Source organism: Poecilia reticulata, chromosome 19 (assembly GCF_904066995.2).
Source record: "Poecilia reticulata chromosome 19, P_reticulata-male-v2, whole genome shotgun sequence".
Classification (NCBI taxonomy): domain Eukaryota; kingdom Metazoa; phylum Chordata; class Actinopteri; order Cyprinodontiformes; family Poeciliidae; genus Poecilia; species Poecilia reticulata.
In genome coordinates this window covers 16,032,456-16,058,891 of record NC_088848.1, presented here as the reverse complement: position 1 = coordinate 16,058,891, position 26,436 = coordinate 16,032,456, and the positions used below count along the sequence as shown (strand labels likewise).

Sequence of the window (26,436 nt, the reverse complement as noted above, 5' to 3'; positions counted from 1 at the left end):
ATGAGTCCTTTTATCCTTTTTCAAACTGCATCATTAAATTAATAAAAACTTTGGAACGGTGACTCTGATATTTATACAAATCAGTTTTTCAAAAGCATACAAAAATAAGCACAGCTCAATAGTAGTTTTCGGATTTTAATCACTAATGTCAATAGTATCACCAATGTTTTTCCATAAATAAACAGTCAAAACAGAGGAACACGGTTCTAAAAGCAAGGGATTAGAGGCATCTTGAGGAGTTCATCAAAGTTTACATGCAGGACACCGACCGCTGATTGATCATTTCTCTGTTGCGTGGCTTAACATGTGAGTCAGAAGGTGGTGCTTTAGCTTAAATTTTCCATCGCAAACATTACAGGCAAACGCTCTAGCTCCTGTGTGGATCAACATGTGTCGTCTTAAGTGGATCTTCTGCAGGAAACTTTTCCCACACTCGCTACAGCCGAATGTTTTGTCTCCAGTGTGAACGCCGATGTGCAGTTTAAGATGTTCTTTTCGTGAAAAGCCTTTGCTACAAATGCTGCAAACAAACCGCTTGTCGCTGCTGTGGACGCTCATGTGCTGCTTCAGGTTTCCTTGCCGTGAAAACTCCTTATTACAAACGCTACAGGCGAAAGGTTTCTCCCCCAAGTGGACTCTCATGTGCAGGTCGAGGTTTGTTTTTCTCCGGAAGGTTTTGCCACAAACACCGCAGGAAAACGGTCGCTCTCCAGTGTGAGTTCTCATGTGGTCCTTGAGGTAATACTTTACACTAAACGATTTACCACAAAGATCACAAACCGTTGGTTTTTCCCCAGAGTGGAACATCATGTGGACTTTAAGGTGTGACTTCTGATTAAAACCTTTACCGCAGTCGTCACAAGCGAATGGTTTCTCTGAACTGTGGAGTCTCATGTGAGTCTGAAGTTGACTCTTCTTAATAAACCCTTTGCCGCACTTATCGCAGGTATGGGCTTTCTTTCCAGAGTGCATCATAATGTGTCTTTGAGCGTAGTACTTACTTTTGAATCGTTTGCCGCAAATCTCACAACTAAATTGTTTGTCACCGGCATGAACCGACAGATGTAACTGAAGACTGTCTTTACAATTGCAGTTTTTTCCATTTTCATCACATTTCGACTGGCTTCCCTCACTGATGAGTCTGGAGTGTGAATCGATGTTTTGTTTGACTTTCAGACATTTCTCATTTAAAGAGCTTGAACACCTTTTTCCTACCTGACTCTTCATGTGTCTCTGAAGAGACTGCTTGGAGATGAAGTGTTTGCCACACTCAGAGCAGCCGAAGCATTTTTTGCCGGTGCTGCGTTTCTTATCATTGCTTATGTGCGACTGAGAAGCTATTCTCTCGTGGCTGTTCAGACGATCTTTACTTCTAGATTCATAACCTGACAAAGGTCCCTGCCACTCACCATCCTCCTCAGCCTCACTGACTTCAGTCCCAGATGAATCCAAAGCATTTTCATCCATATCTGGATCAGAGTTCACCTCTGGTTCAGATCCTCCATCAGGTTCTGCTTCCCTCTGTTCAACAGTCGTGCTAGGTGGAGTTTCTGTGTCTGTGTTCTCAATTTTGATGCAATCATTGTCTGACAACTGAGGTTTCTCTTCATCATATTCACTCTTCACACTAACAGCAATGAAATCCATCTCTTCCTTCTCATCAAGCTGCTCTTCCTCCTGAGAGCTCCAGAGTTCATCGTCTGTCTCCTTTTTGTGAGGGGATTCTTGGTCCAAACTGCAGTTCTGCAGTTCAGGAACCTCTTCTTTAATTACCAAGAGCAGCTGATCAGTAGACACTGAAACACATATAGACATTAAAGAAAACTGTATGGCAGTTTTAACTGTGCAAAATAAATAAATACAATTTAGAATATTATATTTTTAAGTAAGTTTCTGACAGCCCTAATATGTTTTGTCATTTCTACATTTTGATGTGTAAAAAATTAAAGTAACATATAAGGTTATTTTTCCTTTGGTGAAGAGGGCACACGTGGCGGTGCATACAAACCTAACCATAAATGGTTGTTTTAATTGCACCTTTCAGAGATCTTCTAAATTAGTTAGAGATTATTATTAAAATAACCAAGCTTTACATCCTGATGCTCTGACCTTCCAATTGTAGTATTCAGCCTCATGGTGTACACTGCCTCTGCTGTAATGACTGCTGAGATACTTACTGATGTAATCGTTACTGTTTCTTTCTGCTGTCTTGTAGTCCCATTTTTTTTTAACTTCCACTCAGAATAATTTTGCTCCAATCCATACACTTACTGGTATTTTTGTCGTCTTGTGTCTTCTCCAGTTCTGATTTGGATGCTGCAGGTATGAGAGGCTCGAAGCTGAACCCTCTAGGTTCATCTGCTTCAACCTTCATCATCTCAGTCATCCTCAATCCACTTGGGATTCTCCTTTTCACTATTCACAACCTTCACGTCATCAGGGATTCAGCCATATTATCCAGATCTTCTGTTATTCTGCTGCTGAAACAGAAATCAGACATAAATCACCTTCTGACCAAATAAAGTGTATTAACAGAAAATGTCGAAGGTAGCAGAGCTGAAGCGAGTCTGATACCTTGGTTAGTAGTTCTGGATCCACTCTACCTCCAGTCTCTCTGTCCTCAGTTAAACAAGCTTAGAGAAGGTGTCCACAGACGGTATGGTCTTCCTCCTACAGGCTAACAAACAGTGTGCTACATGAACTTTTAATAGCTTCACTTGATTACGTTTCTCCTGTTAGTTGCTTTAGCTCCAGGCTGACTGACAGCATATTCACTTCACTAATTAAGAATAATTATATTCTGTACTAGAAACTTCCGCAAAAAAAAAAAAAAAAGTCCAAGCGGTTCAGAACAAACACATAGAATCGATGTGACACGGAGATAGTGATGTAGGGCCCGGAAAATAAATCAAACAATTGTTCTACAGCGACTTTAAGACGTTTTTCTGGAAGACTTAGCCACCAAGCTAAGATCCGGTTACATTCGTAGCATTGGCCAATGAAAGCTCTGAATCGAAAAACTACTTCCTCTTTCAACCTGTAGCTTTTCACAATAAAAGAATATGAACGAAAGCCTAAAAAACACCGAACACATATTGCATTCCTATAGCACGTTGTTGTTTAATGCTCCAAATATTCAGTTCATTTAAATAGCATTGATTCACACGGAAAAAATGAAGTCACCTTAGAAAACCCAAGCCAGCTCACATAAATCAATATTGAATCAAATTAAATTAAAAACAGTTTTTAAATAGGTTTATTACAGTTGTTTATAACGCATCTAAAAACAAAGCATGATGATTTTTGAACAGCACAAATTTATAAACATGATGAAAAAGGCATTTTCTAGCAGTGGTGAGTGAAAAACACAGATCATGTGAATAAATAAGATTTGAGGATAGATTACATCTCTGGTGGAGACAAGAGATGCAAGATTTTGTAGCAAATTATTTAATTAGCAGGTAATTTCTTTTTTATTTAAACCAGAATTACATTGCGCAACATATTACTCTACCACTGGTATGGGCAATGCAAACAATGTGTGCATAAATAGCAATTAGAAGTTTAACCTTTACTCCTGTTACAAAATGGTGTTTTTAAACAAAAAATGCATTATTTTAGGGGATAGTTCTTGAAAAAGATCAAGTCTACCATTTCCAATTTCTCATTGAAGAAAAGAAAATGTCAGAATAAATGTTGTTGTTGATTAGTGAACTCTCATACCTTAATTATAGTAAGCAAATACTTGTTGAAATGTATTTTATGGAGACTGTGTTTGCAGTTTTGCTGTTTTACAATAAAAATAGCTTAGAAAACTTGCTTTCTGGGATTTGCAATCTCAAAATATAACTAAGAGAAACAAAACAGAGGTCCTCTTTGGAATGATCAAGAGTCGGCACAAAGCTTCAATTGTTACAGTTTAAAACAAGTGATGATGTCCAAAATCTGGGTGTAGCGATCTGAACCTTCAGAGACAGATAAAGGCAATTACAAACTTCTATCACCTGATTAACACTTCAAAATTTTAAAAGGATTAATGTCCCAGGAAGATCTGGAGAAACTCATTCATGCATTTATCTTTGGTTGGACTGATTAACTGCAAGGTTGTCATGATACATATGCCTAAAAAGTCAGACAGCTGATCCAGAACCCAGCTGTTCACAGCTCTAGGCAACTCTCCATTTCAGAATCAGGGAAGCAGTTTTTATGCTCCAGATATCTGGAACAAATTTCCAGGAAACTGAAAAAATTAAATAAATAAAAATACTGACTTGAAAGCACATTTGCTTAGAGTTGCCTTGGATTAATAATTTTAGGCTATTTAGTTAAGGATACCGACATGTTGGAAAGTGGACACTTTATTTGTCCTTAGGAATTGAATTATGATTTCAAAGAACCCTGAAATGGCTACAATACCTGTAATCAGAGGACAATATTTCAGTTCAGGTTTGAATTCTATAAATGTTTTTGAGATCGTGAAGTAGAGCTGATAAATGACAGAAGAGTCTTTAAATTCACACTTCACTAGTCATTAGATTCTTAACTGTGGGAACTGTTTACCATCATGTAGACCAATAAATAATAAAATCCCCCAGAAGGTGAACAACATTAATTGCAGCCCTGATGAACACCCATGTGCTTCTTAAGGTTTTCATGTCGCACAAATCCTCTCTTGCAAACACTACAAACAAAAGGTTTCTCTCCTGAGTGGACTCTCATGTGATTTTCAAGAACACATTTTTGATTAAATCGGCTTTTACAGACATCACAACCAAATGGTCTCTCCCTCGAGTGGAGTCTCATGTGTTGCTCCAATTGGATTTCCTTCGCAAAACGTTTATTACACTCACGACAGCTGAACTGACCGCTATGAACAGCAGCGTGTTTTTTCAGATCTCTGGGTTGCGAAAATCCTTGATTACAAACACGGCAAACAAATGGCTTCTCTCCAGTGTGAACACGAATGTGAGTCTTAAGTTTCCTTTGTTGTGAAAATCCTTTACTACAAACAGTACAAATAAATGGTTTCTCCCCTGTGTGAACGTGCATGTGAGTTTTTAAACTTTCTTGTCGTGAAAATGGTTTACTGCAAATGCTACAAACAAACGGTTTCTCTCCAGTATGAACATACATGTGACTCTTTAGATTCTGTTTTTGTGAGAATCCTTTACTGCAAACACTACAAATAAAAGGTTTCTCTCCTGTGTGAACATGCATGTGCTTCTTTAGATGATCTTTCAGGGAAAATGCTTTTCCGCAAACACTGCAAATAAATGGTTTTTCGCCAGTGTGAACAGACATGTGTCTCTTCAGTTCCAAATGTCGCGAAAATCCTTTACTACAAACACTACAAATGAAAGGTTTCTCTCCTGTGTGGATGCACATGTGACTTTTTAAACTTTCTTGTCTTAAAAATTCTTTGCTGCAAACACTACACACAAAAGGTCTCTCTGTGGTGTGCATTTTCATGTGATTTTTAAGACTTTCCTTTACCTTAAATCTTTTACCACACACCACACAGGAAAAAGGTTTTTCTCCAGAATGGGCCATCATGTGGATTTTAAGATTTGTCTTTCTATGGAACCTTTTAGAACAAACATCACAAGCAAATGGTCTGTCGTTAGTGTGGAGCCTCATATGTGTCTGGAGATATCGCTTTACTACAAATCCTTTACCACAGATGTCACAGCTGTGGTCTCCCTTTGCAGCGTGCGTCATCATGTTTAAATCATCTCGAGTCTTATGTTTGAAACTTTTACTACATGGGCTGCTGTCATCTGTCTTCCTGCTTTCTTGGATTCCTATCTGAGCCGTAAGTTTGGAACAAAGTTTAGATGATTGATCTCTTCTGTGAATAGCCATCTTACTTTGTCGAAAAGAACATCCTGGACCCGTGTTCCTGTCTGGTTCTGCTCCTGCACAGTCCCCCCCATTAGGTTCTGTTTCCATTTGTTCAGCTGAGGTGCTGATTAGAGCTTCTGTCTCTCTGTTGTTTTCAGTTTTCATTTGATATAACTCTGATGACTGATGTCTCTCTTCATCTTCACTTTTCTCTTCATCTTCAATCTTCACAGTAAGCCGCTCTTCCTGCTGACTGATCCCCTGCTCCTCGTCTTCTTCCTTTATGTGGGGGGATTCTTGGTCCTGCTGAGCTGAACTTGGGCTCCAATCATGAGGAACCACTTTGATCACCAACATCTGATGAACTGAAAACATTGAAACCCAAAATGACATTAGTGACAGCTTCCAAACAAACAAAAAAACAAAAAACTTAAACAGACAATTCCAGTGATTTACATAATAAACATATAAATTCTTTTAATGAAATTTAAAAAATATATTAATATAATGATGGTCGTATTGTAACTCCATTGTTGAATACTTTGTTTTGGATGATGTGCTTATGCTTCTGAAAGGAACTAATTAATTACATTTCAAACTATTAATGCTAATAGAAAATTTTCAGATACTGGTAGATTTTAGGACAAAGTCATTGAGCGACTTAAGATGGCGTGTAATTACAGTGAGTGGTTCAGTTTTAAACTAAGTGTCACTTCTTTAGATAACACATTTCCCCACGTAAAAAGAAATGTAATGAACATATTTGAATTCAGAGTAAATTTGATCCAATCCATGTGCGTCACTTACTGAGATCTTTGCTGTCTTTTGTTTGCTCCAGTTGTGACGTGGATGCAGCAGGTATAGAGGGCTCCAAGCCTCCAGGTTCATCTGCTTCAACCTTCATCATCTCAGACATCCTCAGTCCTCTTGACTTCTCCTTTTCACAATCCTTGTTTGCAACCTTCACATGTTCTAGTGAATCAAGGTTTCAGACATAAAAACCGGATTTTCTACATTTTTGCTGAAACTGAAATCGGATTAAAATCAGCCTGTGACAATGTAAAATGTATTAATAAAAAATGTAGGCTGTAGCAGAGGTAAAGCGATGCTGCAGAACTTTTAAAAGCGTCAATGCCAGAAACACCCATCAACTCCCCGCTGTTAGCTGCTTTAGTTACACGGTGGTTAACGATCCTTTCGGGTTGCTAATGAAGGCTAATTACATTATGTAAATAATCACAGAAGGTCGAAACAAAAACGTAGAAACGATATCTTCGCGAAGACTATCAATAATACTCAATATACTGCTTTATACTACAATTAAAACGTTTTTGGAACTAGTTAGCCAAGCTAGCAGGGTCACATCCGGTTATCTTCCTGCTTACTGACCAATGACCAATGAATATTCTCGGCAAAAAAAAAAAAACTTTATTAAATATTAAAAAATAAAGACAAGAAATAATACACATTCACTTCAAGTTTAAATTTCTAAAATAAATAAATAAATAAATAAATCATTAGCTGAATAAATTTAAATTAGAATTAAAAGTTGTAAAAAAAAAAACAAACAAACAAACAAACAGAAAACAAAACAGAATAATTTCAAAGTAAAGCTCAGAAAGACCTCCAAAATGTCTAGTCATCTACTGGTCCAAATAAACTTTAAGAGATTATCTCTACCATACATGTGGGCGCGGCCTGAAAGAATTTTCAGAAACACAACCTGAACTCGACAAAAGTTCAGGTTGTGAACTAAGTGTTCATTACAAACATTTAGTTTTTATGGAAACTCGTTTCTGCCACTGAAATTTTTTTTTATTTCCTTATAATGAGACAACTATGTGTCTCTATTGTGTGATAATATCTCATAATAGTATTCCTCATTATAATGAGATAGTTATCTCATTATGAGATAGTTAATGAGATGTTAATCTTTTAGTTTATTATAATGAAAAAGCCATAGAAACGCTTTCAAGAGAGACCTTCTTTAATAAACTGGGCTGGCAGCAATAAACAGCTGTAGGTCTTAAAATAACCTATTTCCAGGGTTTCTAACGTTATAACAAATACTGCATACAAATAACAAGGTCTTACATACTCAACTGAAATTTTTAAAAATCCTATTTGAATAAGAAGTCAGAGGTTGGCTTTTAAGACATGTCCCTATTATTAGTATCTCTCTGGTAAGAAGTTGGGTTGATAAATTTGTATCCTGGTTTATGAAAACCGAACAGCTTAAAATGATTTGGTTTTTTTTGCCTTTTATTTTACTTTTCATTACATCAGTATTATTTTTCAATATTTCAATATTTAAGAATACCATAAATTGTAGTAAAATCTCATTGGGTAATTTCACGTCTTTTTAGTATCTTGAAATTGAGGTAAAAGGCCACAAACAAACTTTGACACTAACTTTATGCAAAACTCCAACATATGTGGAAAATTTCTTTACGGACTTGAATGAGCTTCCATCTCTCATATGCATTGATTATGATTGTTTAATAATTGTCGGTGATTTTAACATTCATGTTGACAACCCCCAAGACCGAGGGGCAAAAAAGCTCTGTAAGATCTTAGAGAGTTTTGGTCTAACACAACATGTCAAACAAGCAACACACACTCATGGACACACATTGGACCTGGTTATCAGTAAGGGTGTGAATATTTCCAATGTTTCTGTAACTGATGTCGCCCTGTCGGATCACTTTGCTGTTTTCTTTGACAGTTCTTTATTCATTAACCCACTTGGACAAACAGCTACTATCGCAAAACGTACTTTCATAGAAAACACAGCAGAAACATTTAATCAAATCTACTCTTCTTCCTCGCCCTTAAGCTATAATGACGTAGATAAGATGTAGAGGATTTTCAGTGCAAACTTTCAGAGATCATTGATTACATTGCCCCCATTAAAGTGAAGGTTGTGACTGGTAGGAAGAAATATCCATGGAGAAATGCACAAACAGTTCAATCTGCAAGACAACTCTGCCGCAGGGCCAAACGGAAATGACGTAAAACTCAGCTGCACGTTTATTGTGACATCTACAAAGAAAGACTACGTAACTGTTATACAACACTAAAACATGCAAGAGAGGCTTTCTTTGCAGATGTCATAAACAAAACCATTAACAATGCTCGAGCTTTATTTGCTACTGTTGACAGGCTCACAAACCCTCCTATGACATTTCTACCTGAACTTCAATCTAATGCCGCCTGCAACAAGTTCTCCAGTTTCTTTTCAGAAAAAAATTCAAAAGATCAAAGGATTAATCTGCACATCCACTCCAAAGACAGTACCAATGCTAATCCCAAACAAAACAAATGCAGGAACAATGACAAAATTTCAACTATTAAATTATAAAACCCTAGAAGAAATTATAAGTCAATTAAGCTCCGGTTCCTGCTGTCTGGATGTCCTACCCACACATTTCTTTAAGAAAGTCCTGCTTGTTGTTGCTAATGATCTCATCCAAATAGTAAACTCATCGCTGTCTTCAAGTGTTTCCCCCCAGGCTTTGAAAACAGTAGTTATCAAACCACTGATAAAAAATAACAATCTGGACAAATCACTACTGCAGAATTACAGGCCGATCTCCAATCTCCCATTCACCAGGAAAATTATTGAAAAAGCAGTTTTTAAACAATTAAATAACTTCCTAAACAATAATAAATCGCTTTGACTCCTTCCAGTCTGGTTTTCGTGCTCACCACAGCATGGAGACGGCCCTTGTAAAAATGTTCAATGATATCCATATAAATACAGACTGTGGAGAACCACAGTGCTGGTTCTGTTGGACCTCAGTGCAGCTTTCGACACTGTTGAGCACGACATTTTACTGAATCGACTGGAGACTTGGGTCAGACTCTCCGGTCCAGTCCTCCACTGGTTTGAATCTTACATAAAGAACAGGGATTTCTTTGTTTCAATCGGAAACTTCTCATCAGAGAGGTCAAAGGTCACATGTGGGGTACCCCAAGGTTCAGTCCTAGGACCCCTCTTATTCAATATTTATATGCTCCCACTGGCTCAGGTTATAACAGGAAATAGGATTAGCTACCATAACTATGCGGATGATACACAGCTCTACATCACAATGTCACCAGGTGACTCTGAACCCATCCAATCACTGAATAGATGCTTAGAACAGATCAATGTGTGGATGTGAGGAAACTTTCTCCAGCTTAACAGAAACAAAACTGAAGTTATTATCTTTGGACCTAAAGAAAAGCAATCTAGAATCAATACACAACTTCAGTTATTACAACTGAAAACCAGCGACCAGCCTGAAACCTGGGAGTAGTGATGGATTCTGACCTGAACCTTCAGAGCCACATTAAGACATCTTCTGGTTCTGGTCTGCTCTGCATCCCCAGAACCAGAACCGAACAAGCAGAAGCAGCATTCAGTTTCTATCCACCACAAATTTGGAACAAACTTCCAGAAAACTGTAAAACAGCTGAAACACTGGGCGCCTTTAAATCTCAACTTAAAACCCACCTGTTTAGAGTTGCTTATGGCTAAATTAGGGTTAGAGTGCGGGTTTTGATGTCTTCGATGTTTTTAATGTTTTTATCTTTACTTTTTATCTATTTATTATTTTCTTTTTATTCCTCTTTCTAATGATGTAAAAGTCATGAGTGACTGAGGGTCATTAGAGTTCAGAATTTAACCCTGTAAATTCTAGACTCCATCCATCCATTTTCTTTCACCCTTGTCCCTCAGTGGGGTCGGGAGGTGTTGCTGTTGCCCATCTCCAGCTAACGTTCCAGGTGAGAGGCGGGGTCACCCTGGACAGGTCGCCAGTTTGTCGCAGGGCAACACAGAGACACACAGGACAAACAATCATGCACACACACCTAGGGGCAATTTAGACAGACCAATTAACCTGACAGTCATGTTTTTTGGACTGTGGGAGGAAACCAGAGTACCTGGAGAAAACCCATGCATGCACAGGGAGAACATGCAAACTCCATGCAGAAAGACCCGGGCCGGGAATCGAACCCAGAACCTTCTTGCTGCAAGACAACAGCTCTACCAACTGTGCCACTGTGCGGCAAATTCTAGACTAACAGGTAAAAATAGTGCACAAAAATCCATGTAGGACGGCAAAGTCCTAGCGCAAAAATTCGCGTGAAAGGTGGACGGAACCTGGTTCTGCAATGTTGGAGACCTTGTCCTGTTAGGCGACGGGGCCTGATAATACCCTTGTTAAACGGACTGATGTTTATTCAATGTCACATGTTTTTATTTTTTCTTTAATTAGGTAAAGCACCTTGAAATGCCTTGCTGCTGAAATGTGCTATACAAATAAAATTTGATTGATTGATTGATTGATTGATTGATTGATTGATTGATTGATTGATTGATTGATTGATTGATTGATTGATTGATTGATTGATTGATTGATTGATAGATAGATATCAGGAAAAGGAGTCTGAAAACAAAGAATCAAAAGAGCTGCGTGAAAAGGGGGAGTTTTAAAGTCAGCACTCAGCTTTCAGAGAAGCAATCAACTAACTGCAGTGCATTCTGGGTAAAAGTGGCAGACAAGTTTGTAGTTCCCATCTGATTGAACATTTCCAGGTCTTTCCAGGGCTCAGAAGTGAGCATAAAAGCTGAACCAAGCTTCATGTCAGAAAAACTGAGTTATGAAATAACGAAATAAAAAAGGAAATAAAAGAATGTGATGAAAAAAGGGACTCCACAATCAAAAATCCAATCTTCAGAATAAGATACAAGCAATAATCCTGCATCCAGTGGAAGTGAGCTGAAGAAATAAAATAAAACATGACCATCCTTCTTATCCTTTTCAAAGAAAGTAAAGCCAGTAATTAAAATTTTCTGAAAATAAAATTAAATACTGACCTTTTATTTACTGGATGCCATTTTTATATTTTAGTTTATATAAACTTGCATTTTGGAACAATGCAAGAACATACATGAATCATATATTTGTATAAAACTATGTAAAGCTCAGTTTGATTAACCATCTGTAACAACAATAAAGAGATTTGGTAAAACACAATGGGCATCGAGGTAAGGTCAGTGTCTGGCATAAAACAAGTTCCTGCAAGGAGGAGCCATAATGTTAAATTCCCACCACACTTTCTCACAAACTAAAACAGGACAAAAACAATATAATAGCAGAACTAGCATGACCTAGATTAAACATATTTCAATAATATGCAAAAGAAAACCATATCAACATATTTTATAAAATGCATAAATATATGCAAATCCAAATGTATGTCAGTTATGACATCACTCTCTCTGTGATGTCATAATATCATTCTCTTTTGTTATGACATCATAAAACTGTCTCTAAGTACTTGAACTTTCCCAAGATCTTTCATTCGAGCACTGGAGAAAGACTGGAAGAGACTTTCAACATGGACAACAACCTGAGAGATCAAATTGAGGATTTTTACATCAGGGTTCAAAGGAGGAGGGTAAGAAATTTGACCCAAGAGGAGTTGCTAGGAGAAATAGCGGAATTGATGAAGACTATTAAAAAGTCTTACAATTTAAATGAGTCAGACGAAGAAGAAATGGTGGACGCGATTCTTCGAAATTTAAATCGAGAAGTGCCACAGCAGCAGCGTCCACGCTGGAATATGTGGAACTTTTTGACAGATTGTGGAGAGTCCTTCATGAACGGGTTGGGTTTTGGCCTGGGTTTTGGGGCAGCTGCAGGCATAGTTTTCATTGTATGCACAAAACTTCTGTCCTAAACTGTCCTGTCCTCTTCTGAATCTGGATGGTGCTTGAGGGAGGGGTTCCCATCGACCTGATCTTCAGTTGCAGAACCTGGCTCTTGGGACGTGGAATGTCTCCTCTCTGGTTTCTACCTCAAGTGGAGGAGTTTAAGTATCTGGATATCTTGTTCACAAATGAGGGGAAAAAGAGAGCAGGAGATCGACAGGCGGATTGGGGCAGCGTCTGCTGTGAAGCAGGCGCTGTACCGGTCTGCAGTGGTGAAGAGAGCAGAGTCAAACAGAGACAGCTCTCGATTTACCAGTCGATCTACGTTCCCACCTTATCTGTGGTCATGAGCTTTGGGTCATGATCAAACGAACGAGATCACGGATACAAGCGACCGAAATGGGTTTCCTCTGCAGGGTGTCTGGACTCTCCCTTAGAAATAGGTTGAGAAGCTCCAACATCCGGGAGCAACTCAGAGTAGAGCCGCTGCTTCTCCAAGTTGAGAGGACCCAGTTGAGGTGGCTCGGGCGTCTGGTAAGGACGCCTCTTTGGCGCCTCCCTGATGAGGTGTTCCGGACACGTCCCACCGGGAGGAGGCCCCAAGGAAGACCCAGGACACGCTGGAGGGACTATGTCTCTCGGCTGGTCTGGGAACGCCTTGGGATTCCCCCCGAGGAGCTGGAAGAAGTGGCTGGGGAGAGGGAAGTCTGGACCTCCTTTCTAAAGCTGTTACCCCATGACCCAGAAACAGCAGAGGAAAATGGACGCTTGGACAGAGGTTTTGTTATCATGCAGTTTGCGTGCATGCGTGGGTTCTCTCCGGGTACTCCGGCTTCCTCCCATAGTCCAAAAACATGCCTGACAGGTTAATTGGTCTCTCTAAATTGTCCCTAGGTGTGAGTGTGTGTGCATGGTTGTTTGTCCTGTCTGTCTCTGTGTTGCCCTGTGACAGACTGGCGACCTGTCCAGGGTGACCCCGCCTCTTGCCCGGAACGTTAGCTGAAGATGGGCACCAGCAAGGACATGGGTGTACCAAAAATGGATGGATAATTAATTATTAAGTTTACATGTTCTCCCTGTGTATGATGGGTTCTCTCCGGGTACTCCGGCTTCATCCCATAGTCCAAAAGCATGACTGTCAAGTTTATTGGCATCTCCAAATTCTCCCTAGGTGTGTGTGTGTGTGTGTGTGTGTGTGTGTGTGTGTGTGTGTGTGTGTGTGTGTGTGTGTGTGTGTGTGTGTGTGTGTGTGTGTGTGTGTGTGTGTGTGCATGGTTGTTTGTCCTGTGACTTTCAGCTGCCCCCATCCTGGCCTCTCTTCGATCCGCCATCCCTTTCTTCCCACCACTGACTCTCATCAGCTCTGCTGATCTCCTCGTGGACTCCTCTGACAATTTCATCTTTTCCAGCTCTCCTCCAGGAGAACACCGTCACCAGTCCGCCAGGGTTGCTCACTTCTGTGTGTCTGAGCTCACAGCTGGCTCTCCAGCCTCATCTTCCGGCAACCTCGCTGTGCCCATTGGGGCGTTGTCTAGATAAGGTAAGGTAAGGTAAGGTAAGGTAAGGTAAGGTAAGGTAAGGTAAGGTAAGGTAAGGTAAGGTAAGGTAAGGTAAGTAGGTAGGGTAGGGTAAGGTAAGGTAAGGTAAGGTAAGGTAAGGTAAGGTAAGGTAAGGTAAGGTAAGGTAAGGTAAGTAGGTAAGGTAAGGTAAGGTAAGGTAAGGTAAGGTAAGGTAAGGTAAGGTAAGGTAAGGTAGGTAAGGTAAGGTAAGGTAAGGTAAGGTAAGGTAAGGTAAGGTAAGGTAAGGTAAGTAGGTAGGTAAGGTAAGGTAAGGTAAGGTAAGGTAGGTAAGGTAAGGTAAGGTAAGGTAAGGTAAGGTAGGTAGGTAGGTAGGTAGGTAGGTAGGTAGGTAGGTAGGTAGGTAGGTAGGTAGGTAGGTAGGTAGGTAGGTAGGTAGGTAGGTAGGTAGGTAGGTAGGTAGGTAGGTAGGTAGGTAAGGTAAGGTAAGGTAAGGTAAGGTAAGGTACGTAGGTAGGGTAAGGTAAGGTAAGGTAAGGTAAGGTAAGGTAAGGTAGGTAAGGTAAGGTAAGGTAAGGTAAGGTAGGTAAGGTAAGGTAAGGTAAGGTAAGGTAAGGTAAGGTAAGGTAAGGTAAGTAGGTAGGGTAAGGTAAGGTAAGGTAAGGTAAGGTAAGGTAAGGTAAGGTAAGGTAAGGTAGGTAAGGTAAGGTAAGGTAAGGTAAGGTAAGGTAAGGTAAGGTAGGTAAGGTAAGGTAAGGTAAGGTAAGTAGGTAGGTAAGGTAAGGTAAGGTAGGTAGGTAGGTAGGTAGGTAGGTAGGTAGGTAGGTAGGTAGGTAGGTAGGTAGGTAGGTAGGTAGGTAGGTAGGTAGGTAGGTAGGTAGGTAAGGTAAGGTAAGGTAAGGTAAGGTAAGGTAAGGTACGTAGGTAGGGTAAGGTAAGGTAAGGTAAGGTAAGGTAAGGTAAGATAGGTAAGGTAAGGTAGGTAAGGTAAGGTAAGGTAAGGTAAGGTAAGGTAAGGTAAGGTAAGGTAAGGTAAGGTAAGGTAAGGTAGGTAAGGTAAGGTAAGGTAAGGTAAGGTAAGGTTCATTTATATTTGAATAAAGGCAAACATCTAAATGTATAATTAAAATACTTTGTTGTAAATATTTGGCACATTTTACAAAAAATAATTGTAAGCAAAACATCGGGACATGGAATGTTGCTGCAAAAAAAAAAAAAAAATATATATATATATATATATATATATATATATATATATATATATATACATACATACATATATGTAGCGTCCCGGTTGAAAGATGGTCTCTTTAACTGATGGTTCACGTTTCTTTATTTAACAGCCTTTATACAAGAACACACCGTAAGAGCTATAAACATACAAATAAAACACCATTAGTAACTCTTAGTGGTTCTAACCTTTTCCCTTAACCTATAAAACTTACTTTATGTAATAACATTACATTTACAATACATGTATTTAATTAACTAACATCTCTATATTACAAATTAACTAAAATGTATTCCAACTGTTTCAACTGTTCGACAGTTAGTCAAATATTAACACCATTTCATCAACAATTACAATACTCTTGTCAAAACATCCACCTTATTCCCTCATCAACCGAGCGCTAGTTAATTGATTGCCTGGACCCCAATTGAACTATTTCTTAGCTATCTCCCTTCAACCGTGACTCGTATGCTCACTCACTCTCTACACTATGTCCAAAACAGCCAACCGTCAGTTACTGTCAGAAGTTTGTGTAGATCGCCTAGCAACCTTGTCTCTCCAAAAAACCCTCTTTAAATCAAAACATCGGTCAAAAGGCAACAAACAACTCCCAGCCAAATGAGGAAACAGCATCATAAAAAAAGACAATAAAACAAAACAAAACAAAAAAATCAAATATATATATCAATAAAGTCATTTACACTCCCACCAAATCATTAGAACTTAACTTAACAAGTGGCATGTTAAGTTAATGTTAACAAGCATGTTAAGATAATGATTTCTTATAGTTAAACAGTCCCTAATAGTAGAACCAGTTGGGGTTTCTTTGGTTAGGGTAGGGTTATATATATATATATATATATATATATATATATATATATATATATATATATATATATATATATATATATATATATATATATATATGTTGGTTTTTTTGGTTTTTGATTTTCTTCACAATCGTTGAGAATGCTTAAACCCTCTATGTGTGGCATAGCTTCATGACATGTTTGAATGAAATCAGCAAATGCTCTAAATCCTATTGAGTCATTAGTTTGTATCTTTTGCCATTTTGCTAGTCTTTCTCTGTACGCTTTCTATACAATACATGGATGTCCATACCTTTGGTTGAGGCGTTCCCACGCATCCTGATAGGCATCACTCGTTTCTGTAGAAGATGCCATCAAGCGTTTGTCAAGCTGAACCCCCTACATATTTCTTTAAGTAGTGTAGCTTGTCTGCAGGTGATATGTTCTTTTCATCAATGAGTGCAGCAAATGAAGCTTTCCACTCGATGAACTCTGTTGGATCGCCTGTGAACGTGGAGGGCTCGGGCATTGGCAGTCTGTTCATGGCGACACTGTCCTGTAATGCTTGGGCTAAATAAAGGACATCTGCTTGTAGAGGTGAGGTGGACATAATGTTGCTGTAAAAATAATTAGGGTGGTTAAACTTAAAAACTTGAGTTCAATTGCTGCCTTAAAAACACAAGTTAACGCAACTTAAAATAATGTACTTTTCCAACTTAGGATGCCAAGCTAGAAAAGTAGCCCAATTGATGATAAGTTATTGTTTAAATGTGATACCATAAGTTGAAATGACTAACTATAGAACATTATTCATTCTCAAAAACTTGAGTACTCTTGTCAAGTAAAATTACAATCATGTTCTATTTGAACTCAAATAATTAAGTTATACCACTTGTCTAATTAATGACTACTTGTTGTATGAACTTCATACTCCGAGTTTAAACAACTTGCAAAGTTACATTATCCATTCATAAAAACTTGTTTTCTTTTGTCAAAGTAACAAACAACTATATATACTTTCAACTCTAATTTCAAAGTTAAACTGACTAACTTCATTCATACCAATTCCCTTTTTGAGTTAAGTTAACTCAAGATTTTAAGGCAGCAATTGAACTTAAAATTGCAATTTAAGTAAACTAACATTTCCAAATGTTGTTCACCTTCTCCACTAATAATGCCAAGTTCACCAGTTTCCTAAAAATAATTACACCAAATATGCTTCCATTTCAAATATCAAACATTTATTTTTATCTTTCTCTATCAAATACAAATGAGACAAGCCTTAAATCAAGTGTAAAAGAAAACATTTGTCCAAGAAGCAGAAGTGTTGACAGTTATTGGAGGACCAAAACCGAGAAATAAAAACAGAAAATTTTTTGGACAAATATACATCTCAATAAATAAATGCACTTAAAAGGCACCAATTAAGAACTTTACTTAATGTTTTATAAATTTAATTGACCATCTATAATGTCCATATTCATTTTTCCACCTTAGTTCCAACAAATGATAGATTTTAGCACAATTTTGTTTATTGTTTTAAAAATTTTGTTTTTCCCCTTTACTTGTAGATTCATTTATGACTCTTAAATGTTTATTTTTTATCATTTTTTTCCCCCAAAACTTTCCAGGTGTTGCTTTTACATGTCTCATGTTTTTACTTTACCTTATGCATTTCCGCTTTATTATGCAAATAAGGTGGGCAGTGACATTTTTCTAATGTCAGCTGGCTGTGGGGGCCATCTTAAGGGGGCTATCCTTCTTGGGTAAGTTCAACTATTGGTCAACAGATCTGCACATGGATTCAGCTCCTTCCCGTCTGTTGACCAATAGTGGAGGAGCTGACCCAAGAAAGACAGCACACCTTATTTGCAAAATGAGGCATAACAAGACAGAGATATGTAAAAATAACATGAAATTAAAAAGACTTGGGGGAATGGGACACACACACACACACACACACTTAAGACATGAATCCATCTACAAGTAAAGGACAAACACACATATATATTAAATTATGTGCTAAAAATATAGTTTGTAGGAACTAAGCTGGAAAAATATGAAGGTAAATTATAAAAAAAGGGGTTGAAGTTCTTATATTTATTTAATTTGTGCATTTTAAGTGTATTTATTTATTGGTCAGTTTCAGTCCTCTGTAGAAATTAGATCATTATTTTAAAAAATATTCCAACCATGTTCAACAGTGGCAGTGCAAAGTCAATACAACTAGCTACCATCTCTCAAAAACAGTCCAAAAAGTGCTAAACTATCAATCAGTGTTTTAAACTCAGGACAACCCTGAGAGGTTTTTCCACAAATTCAGCACAATGCTAAATGTTTTAGTCCGTAACCATTAGTATTAACATTTAGTGCATAGAACAAACTAAAGAAATTCTTACAGGAACTCTTATGTAAGAAAATAAAACTGAAAACATACCACATGTTACAGTTTGTACCTCAGGATTTTGTTTCTCAAACCATGTAGTCGAGCTGAGGCCTGGTCTGGTTTGATCTTCATCACCACTCTCTGAAGAAACTCAAACGAGTACTTCATGTCATTTGGATACTTGAGATTGACACAGTAGATGACACCCATAAGCGTAGCAAAGCCAAGTGTCACATCTTTAATGTTGTGAAGCACAATGGTCTCCTCCACCACAACTGCCACGTCAAAGACCTTGTGTGGGATGGCTCCCTGTTCACCATCTTCACAGGCAATCAGGAGACCAACCTGCATCCCCTTCATGGCATCATCCAGAAAATCAGCATGGGCCTTAAAAAGAAGAAATAATTAATGACATTTGTGTGCAAGTAAAGAATGCAAATACTCTGGTATCTTTATACTGCAAGTTTTTATGCTATTGTGAGGTTTAACAATCTGCATGTTTTGACACTTGTGGGTTTGTATGATGCACTTCTGTTCAGTCAGTGAATAGCCTGACACACACTCCCAGTTTGTCAAAGCATAGAGCATAATGGCAATGAAACAGGCCACTGTTGTGGATGAGGCCAACATCAAGAAGCTTTAGACGCTGAAAATAAGCCCCACCTGAAAAATAGCCAGTTTTGTATACACCATATTCAAAGTATTTTCAGGCTTTTACTTTGTCAGGTAGTCCTTCTTTTTGACAAACTTTTTTCATCCACAGAACTTGTATTTTCATGCACATGAACACAGTGTGTGGCAGATTAAAAACCACTGAAATTATTCTAAAAATGTAGAACACTAGCAGCGTTTCCATTTTAATGCATTTTTTTATCATCAAATTTTTAAAATGTCAAAAGAAATTTAAAAAGAAAATGCAAATCAAGCATGTTTCCATCAACTGGCTTTGAGCAAAATCATTCAGGATACACAAAGTAATTACATCAGAATTTGATGTTATGCATGGCTGTAGTAAACAGGAAGTAATGTCTTTTAATAAGGACTAAAAATAAGTTTTTGCAAACACAAATGCTACAAAAAAAGTTTTAAAAAATGATAGCAAGAAAGAGGAATAGGCAAATATGTAAACAGTTTTTGTAATATTTGTTAGACTTACATCACACATCCAGATGACAGTTGATGGATCTTCGCCAGATATGTAGCATGGCAAACCAAGCAGAGCAGCAGCCCTTCTCCTTTCATTTGTGTCCTGCAAGAGATGAGACATTCAGTAAGATGAATATATTTTAACAAAAATAACAAATATGCCTTGTTTTCTAGCCATCTTCAGTTCTGCTTACATCTTTTGCAAGGCAGTCCAAAGTGTCTTTGAGTGGCTGCTTCTTTCCAGATTTGGTTGCTGCTTTGTAGACCTCCAGCAGTCTCGGAACCAGGTCATCAAGTCCGTGAAGAAAAGATTCCAGAAGGTCTTTAGTGACGATTCTTGTAAATTCAGCCCTAATCTGAGGTGACAGAATATAAAACTTGTCTCAATAGGACACAGTTAACTCAGTCTTAAATCACTAAATCTCTTGATGGAACCAATTCAGTTGTGCGATTACCTGCCTCTCATGGAACAGAGCTGGCCATCGGGAAATAAGCTCTGTGAAGTGTGGTTGATCTCCTACAATTTCAAAACAAAAAAGTATTTTAACATTTAAGATAATCAGTAACAGCAGTGTGGGGCAAGGATACATGAAACAAAGGACAAGGCTAATTACTGACTCACAGCCTTTTACTGAAGCCGCTAACTCACCTGCACGTCCATGCAAAACTTTGGCCAAGCGCCACATATGTGCTTCTGAGGAAGTGTACAATACAAAAATCGTGGTAGCTGCTTGTATTTTCTCTTAGGAAAAGTTCTATAAGCGCAACAGAGTAGCATACTGCGTTTAGCTAGCTGCATTAACTAACTCCTGCCCTCGACAGTTAGCAAGCTGTTGTTTTATGTCCTGTGTTTAAACATGTAACAGACACGAACTTTTAGCTCTTAATAACATATTTTAAAAATGGATGGCATTACCAAAAAACGACAAATGCAGCTTACCTTACTTCTATGGCTCCAGCTCGCTTCGTATTTAGAAAAAATGCCCCGCCAAATTTGAACAGCCTTTGGGACTGATCCAGGTCTTGGTAAAATGGTATTCATCCGCGACTTTGCTTTCGACGTCCTTAATCTGGACAGGTGGTATTCCTCCTCTTCATTTAATATTGCAATTCTAACTGGGATAGAGAACTTTATAAAGTCTTACTAAATCTTACATCATATTTAGTCTCTTATCAGATAAAGTGCGAATTTCCGGCACTATTTGGGTCTCGTATTAATATTGCCAGTGGTGATCAGTTTTTATAAGATCCGGCTACCATTTTAAAACTCAGATTGTCAAGTTATGTTCACACATTTAAATTTATGTTTCATTGAACTGACTCACATTCTTGAGTTGAAATGCCAATAACTCGTGAAATTATGTTGAAATTACATAACTCATTATGTTAATTGGAAGTAACTTATAGAAAAGCGTTATGTCAACTAATGGAGGGCATGACTTTTAACAGTGTATTTGAATAAGAACTCAGAGGTTGGCTTTTAAGACATGTCCCTATTATTAGTATCTCTGGTAAGAAGTTGGGTTGATAAATTTGTATCCTGGTTTATGAAAACCAAACAGCTTAAAATGATTTGTTTTTTTGCCTTTTATTTTACTTTTTATTACATCAGTATTATTTTTCAATATTTAAGAATACCATAAATTGTAGTAAAATCTCATTGGGTAATTTCACGTCTTTTCAGTATCTTGAAATTGAGGTAAAAGGCCACAAACAAACTTTGACACTAACTTTATACAAAACTCCAACATATGTGGAAAATTTCTTTACGGACTTGAATGAGCTTCCATCTCTCATATGCATTGATTATGATTGTTTAATAATTGTCGGTGATTTTAACACTCATGTTGACAACCCCCAAGACCGAGGGGCAAAAAAGCTCTGTAAGATCTTAGAGAGTTTTGGTCTAACACAACATGTCAAACAAGCAACACACACTCATGGACACACATTGGACCTGGTTATCAGTAAGGGTGTGAATATTTCCAATGTTTCTGTAACTGATGTCGCCCTGTCGGATCATTTTGCTGTTTTCTTTGACAGTTCTTTATTCATTAACCCACTTGGACAAACAGCTACTATCGCAAAAACGTAATTTCATAGAAAACACAGCAGAAACATTTAATCAAATCTACTCTTCTTCCTCGCCCTTAAGCTATAATGACGTAGATAAGATGTAGAGGATTTTCAGTGCAAACTTTCAGAGATCATTGATTACATTGCCCCCATTAAAGTGAAGGTTGTGACTGGTAGGAAGAAATATCCATGGAGAAATGCACAAACAGTTCAATCTGCAAGACAACTCTGCCGCAGGGCCAAACGGAAATGACGTAAAGGTCAACTGCACGTTTATTGTGACATCTACAAAGAAAGACTACGTAACTGTTATACAACACTAAAACATGCAAGAGAGGCTTTCTTTGCAGATGTCATAAACAAAACCATTAACAATGCTCGAGCTTTATTTGCTACTGTTGACAGGCTCACAAACCCTCCTATGACATTTCTACCTGAACTTCAATCTAATGCCGCCTGCAACAAGTTCTCCAGTTTCTTTTAAGAGAAAATTCAAAAGATCAGAGGACTAATCTGCACAACCACTCCAAAGACAGTACCAATGCTAATCCCAAACAAAACAAATGCAGGAACAATGACAAAATTTCAACTACTAAATTATAAAACCCTAGAAGAAATGATAAATCAGTTAAGCTCCGGTTCCTGCTGTCTGGATGTCCTACCCACACATTTCTTTAAGAAAGTCCTGCCTGTTGTTGCTAATGATCTCATCCAAATAGTAAACTCATCGCTGTCTTCAGGTGTTTTCCCCCAGGTTTTGAAAACAGTAGTTATCAAACCACTGATAAAAAATAACAATCTGGACAAATCACTACTGCAGAATTACAGGCCGATCTCCAATCTCCCATTCACCAGCAAAATTATTGAAAAAGCAGTTTTTAAACAATTAAATAACTTCCTAAACAATAATAAATCGCTTTGACTCCTTCCAGTCTGGTTTCCGTGCTCACCACAGCATGGAGACGGCCCTTGTAAAAATGTTCAATGATATCCATATAAATACAGACTGTGGAGAACCACAGTGCTGGTTCTGTTGGACCTCAGTGCAGCTTTCGACACTGTTGAGCACGACATTTTACTGAATCGACTGGAGACTTGGGTCAGACTCTCCGGTCCAGTCCTCCACTGATTTGAATCTTACAGGGACAAGAACAGGGATTTCTTTGTTTCAATCGGAAACTTCTCATCAGAGAGGTCAAAGGTCACATGTGGGGTACCCCAAGGTTCAGTCCTAGGACCCCTCTTATTCAATATTTATATGCACCCACTGGCTCAGGTTATAACAGGAAATAGGATTAGCTACCATAACTATGAGGATGATACACAGCTCTACATCACGATGTCACCAGGTGACTCTGAACCCATCCAATCACTGAAGATGCTTAGAACAGATCAATGTGTGGATGTGAGGAAACTTTCTCCAGCTTAACAGAAACAAAACTGAAGTTATTATCTTTGGACCTAAAGAAAAGCAATCTAGAATCAATACACAACTTCAGTTATTACAACTGAAAACCAGCGACCAGCCTGAAACCTGGGAGTAGTGATGGACTCTGACCTGAACCTTCAGAGCCACATTAAGACATCTTCTGGTTCTGGTCTGCTCTGCATCCCCAGAACCAGAACCAAACGAGGAGAAGCAGCATTCAGTTTCTATGCACCACAAATTTTGAAAACACTTCCAGAAAACTGTAAAACAGCTGAAACACTGGGCGCCTTTAAATCTCAACTTAAAACCCACCTGTTTAGAGTTGCTTATGGCTAAATTAGGGTTAGAGTTTGGGTTTTGATGTCTTCGATGTTTTTAATGTTTTTATCTTTACTTTTTATCTATTTATTAATTTTTTTTTATTCCTCTTTCTAATGATGTAAAAGTGGCGAGTGACTGAGGGTCATTAGAGTTCAGAATTTAACCCTGTAAATTCTATACTCTAACAGGTAAAAGATAGTGCACAAAAATCCATGTAGGGCAGCAAAGTCCTAGCACAAAAATTCGCGTGACAGGTGGACGGAACCTGGTCCTGCAAAGTTGGAGGCCTTGTCCTGTTAGGCGACGGGGCCTGATAATACCCTTGTTAAACGGACTGCAGAGACAGGCACTTAAATTCTGTAACAAAAGTATGTTTATATCTTTTTTTAATCTTTTTTTTTAATCTCTTTCTCTTTTTTACTGTTTATTCAATGTCACATGTTTTAATTTTTTCTTTAATTAGGTAAAGCACCTTGAAATGCCTTGCTGCTGAAATGTGCTATACAAACAAAATTTGATTGATTGATTGATTGATATCAGGAAAAGGAGTCTGAAAACAAAGAATCAAAAGAGCTCCGTGAAAAAGGGGAGTTTTAAAGTCAGCACTCAGCTTTCAGAGAAGCAATCAACTAAATGCAGTGCATTCTGGGTAAAAGTGGCAGACAAGTTTGTAGTTCCCATCTGATTGAACTATTCCAGCTCTTTCCAGGGCTCAGAAGTGAGCATAAAAGCTGAACCAAGCTTCATGTCAGAAAAACTGAGTTATGAAATAACGAAATAAAAAAGGAAATAAAAGAATGTGATGAAAAAAGGGACTCCACAATCAAAAATCCAATCTTCAGAATAAGATACAAGCAATAATCCTGCATCCAGTGGAAGTGAGCTGAAGAAATAAAATAAAACATGACCATCCTTCTTATCCTTTTCAAAGAAAGTAAAGCCAGTTTTTAAAATGTTCTGAAAATAAAATTAAATACTGACCTTTTATTTACTGGATGCCATTTTTATATTTTAGTTTATATAAACTTGCATTTTGGAACAATGCAAGCAGGCGCTGTACCGGTCTGCAGTGGTGAAGAGAGAGCAGAGTCAAACAGAGACAGCTCTCGATTTACCAGTCGATCTACGTTCCCACCTCATCTGTGGTCATGAGCTTTGGGTCATGACCAAACGAACGAGATCACGGATACAAGCGACCGAAATGGGTTTCCTCTGCAGGGTGTCTGGACTCTCCCTTAGAAATAGGGTGAGAAGCTCCAACATCCGGGAGCAACTCAGAGTAGAGCCGCTGCTTCTCCAAGTTGAGAGGACCCAGTTGAGGTGGCTCGGGTGTCTGGTAAGGACGCCTCCTGGGCGCCTCCCTGATGAGGTGTTCCGGGCACGTCCCACCGGGAGGAGGCCCCAAGGAAGACCCAGGACACGCTGGAGGGACTATGTCTCTCGGCTGGCCTGGGAACGCCTTGGGATTTCCCCCCGAGGAGCTGGAAGAAGTGGCTGGGGAGAGGGAAGTCTGGGCCTCCTTTCTGAAGCTGTTACCCCATGACCCAGAAACAGCAGAGGAAAATGGACGGTTGGACAGAGGTTTTGTTATCATGCAGTTTGCGTGCATGCGTGGGTTCTCTCCGGGTACTCCGGCTTCCTCCCATAGTCCAAAAACATGCCTGACAGGTTAATTGGTCTTTCTAAATTATCCCTAGGTGTGAGTGTGTGTGCATGGTTGTTTGTCCTGTCTTTCTCTGTGTTGCCCTGTGACAGACTGGCGACCTGTCCAGGGTGACCCCGCCTCTTGCCCGGAACGTTAGCTGAAGATGGGTACCAGCAAGGACATGGGTGTACCAAAAACGGATGGATAATTAAGTATTAAGTTTACATGTTCTCCCTGTGTATGATGGGTTCTCTCCGGGTACTCCGGCTTCATCCCATAGTCCAAAAGCATGACTGTCAAGTTAATTGGCCTCTCCAAATTCTCCCTAGGTGTGTGTGTGTGTGTGTGTGTGTGTGTGTGTGTGTGTGTGTGTGTGTGTGTGTGTGTGTGTGTGTGTGTGTGTGTGTGTGTGCATGGTTGTTTGTCCTGTGACTTTCAGCTGCCCCCATCCTGGCCTCTCTTCGATCCGCCATCCCTTTCTTCCCACCACTGACTCTCATCAGCCCTGCTGATCTCCTCGTGGACTCCTCTGACCGGATCATCTTTTCCAGCTCTCCTCCAGGTGAACACCGTCACCAGTCCGCCAGGGTTGCTTACTTCTGTGTGTCTCAGCTCACAGCTGGCTCTACAGCCTCATCATCCGGCTGTACAGCCGGATGATGAGGCTGATGGGCGGCTATCTAGACGCCCATTGTCTAGATAGACAATGGGCGTTGTCTATCTAGACAATGCCCATTGGGGCGTTGTCTAGATGGATGGATGGACGGACGGACGGACGGACGGACGGACGGACGGACGGACGGACGGACGGACAGACAGACAGACAGACAGACAGACAGACAGACAGACAGACAGACAGACAGACAGACAGATAGATAGATAGACAGACAGACAGACAGACAGACAGACAGATAGATAGATAGATAGATAGACAGACAGACAGACAGACAGACAGACAGACAGAGAGATAGAGAGAGAGACAGACAGAGAGACAGAGACAGAGAGACACAGACAGACAGACAGACAGACAGACAGACAGACAGACAGACAGACAGATAGACCTGTTCCACTTCTCTGGCTGCAATGCGCGCTCCCGACACAGGGGGAACAGATTTTCACAGGGGAACAGAATTCATTAATCCATGCAGGAACACCAGGTTGCAGAGAGTCAGAGGGAGGCAGAGACAGAAACGCATATCTGTAGATATTTTTAATTAAATGTTTGTGGCTAAAAATGACAGGAGAATAAAAACATTTAGGCTTTTTGCCTCAGTGTTTTTTTATGGCTCATGTTTGCTAAGTTACTGAAGGGCTGGAAAGTGACACTGAGTT

At 39.0% G+C, this 26,436-nt stretch overlaps 1 protein-coding gene and 2 long non-coding RNA genes across 14 annotated transcripts in view; 1 reads left to right on the top strand and 2 right to left on the bottom strand.

Moving 5' to 3' along the window:
• Positions 1-121: 121 nt before the first annotated feature.
• LOC103481848 (uncharacterized) lies at positions 122-7,271 on the bottom strand. 4 transcript variants are annotated; one of them, XR_014085010.1, is made up of 4 exons: positions 6,649-7,271; positions 2,575-6,206; positions 2,272-2,480; positions 122-1,796 (listed from the first exon to the last, which is right to left on the bottom strand). XR_014085010.1 is itself a non-coding variant. In XM_008437611.3 (3 exons), exons 2-3 carry the CDS (start codon positions 2,384-2,386, stop codon positions 280-282), a joined length of 1,632 nt encoding a protein of 543 aa, XP_008435833.1. In that variant the 5' UTR covers positions 2,387-2,480; positions 2,575-3,040; the 3' UTR covers positions 122-279. The 4 variants fall into 4 exon arrangements, 2 of the variants coding, with proteins under 2 accessions (XP_008435833.1, XP_017166227.1); XR_014085011.1 differs by having other exon boundaries at positions 2,272-2,477; XM_008437611.3 differs by lacking the exon at positions 6,649-7,271 and having other exon boundaries at positions 2,575-3,040.
• A 4,929-nt stretch (positions 7,272-12,200) lies between these two features.
• The window catches only part of LOC145549073 (uncharacterized), a 138,820-nt gene continuing 124,584 nt past the window's right edge, over positions 12,201-26,436 (top strand). For 5 of the 8 annotated variants that reach the window (XR_014085017.1, XR_014085021.1, XR_014085020.1 and 2 more), the window contains exons 1-2: positions 14,069-14,794; positions 14,931-15,020. This is a non-coding gene — a long non-coding RNA (uncharacterized LOC145549073). Of the gene's footprint in view, positions 12,292-13,841; positions 14,795-14,930; positions 15,021-26,436 lie in introns of those variants that run through there. The other 3 variants (XR_014085015.1, XR_014085018.1, XR_014085019.1) reach the window with 3 other exon arrangements.
• LOC145549074 (uncharacterized) lies at positions 18,703-21,105 on the bottom strand. 2 transcript variants are annotated; one of them, XR_014085023.1, is made up of 5 exons: positions 20,574-21,105; positions 20,089-20,150; positions 19,828-19,989; positions 19,644-19,736; positions 18,703-18,874 (listed from the first exon to the last, which is right to left on the bottom strand). It is a non-coding gene; the product is annotated as an uncharacterized LOC145549074 (long non-coding RNA). The 2 variants fall into 2 exon arrangements; XR_014085022.1 differs by having other exon boundaries at positions 20,089-21,105.

Bases quoted from the DNA above. Each gene is read 5' to 3' on its own strand.
- LOC103481848 (XM_008437611.3), bottom strand. From the start codon at position 2,386: ATGACTGAGATGATGAAGGTTGAAGCAGATGAACCTAGAGGGTTCAGC. The intron at 1,797-2,271 runs GTAAGTGTATGG...TATGTGTTTCAG, and splicing joins ACAAGACGACAAAAATACCA to TGTCTACTGATCAGCTGCTC.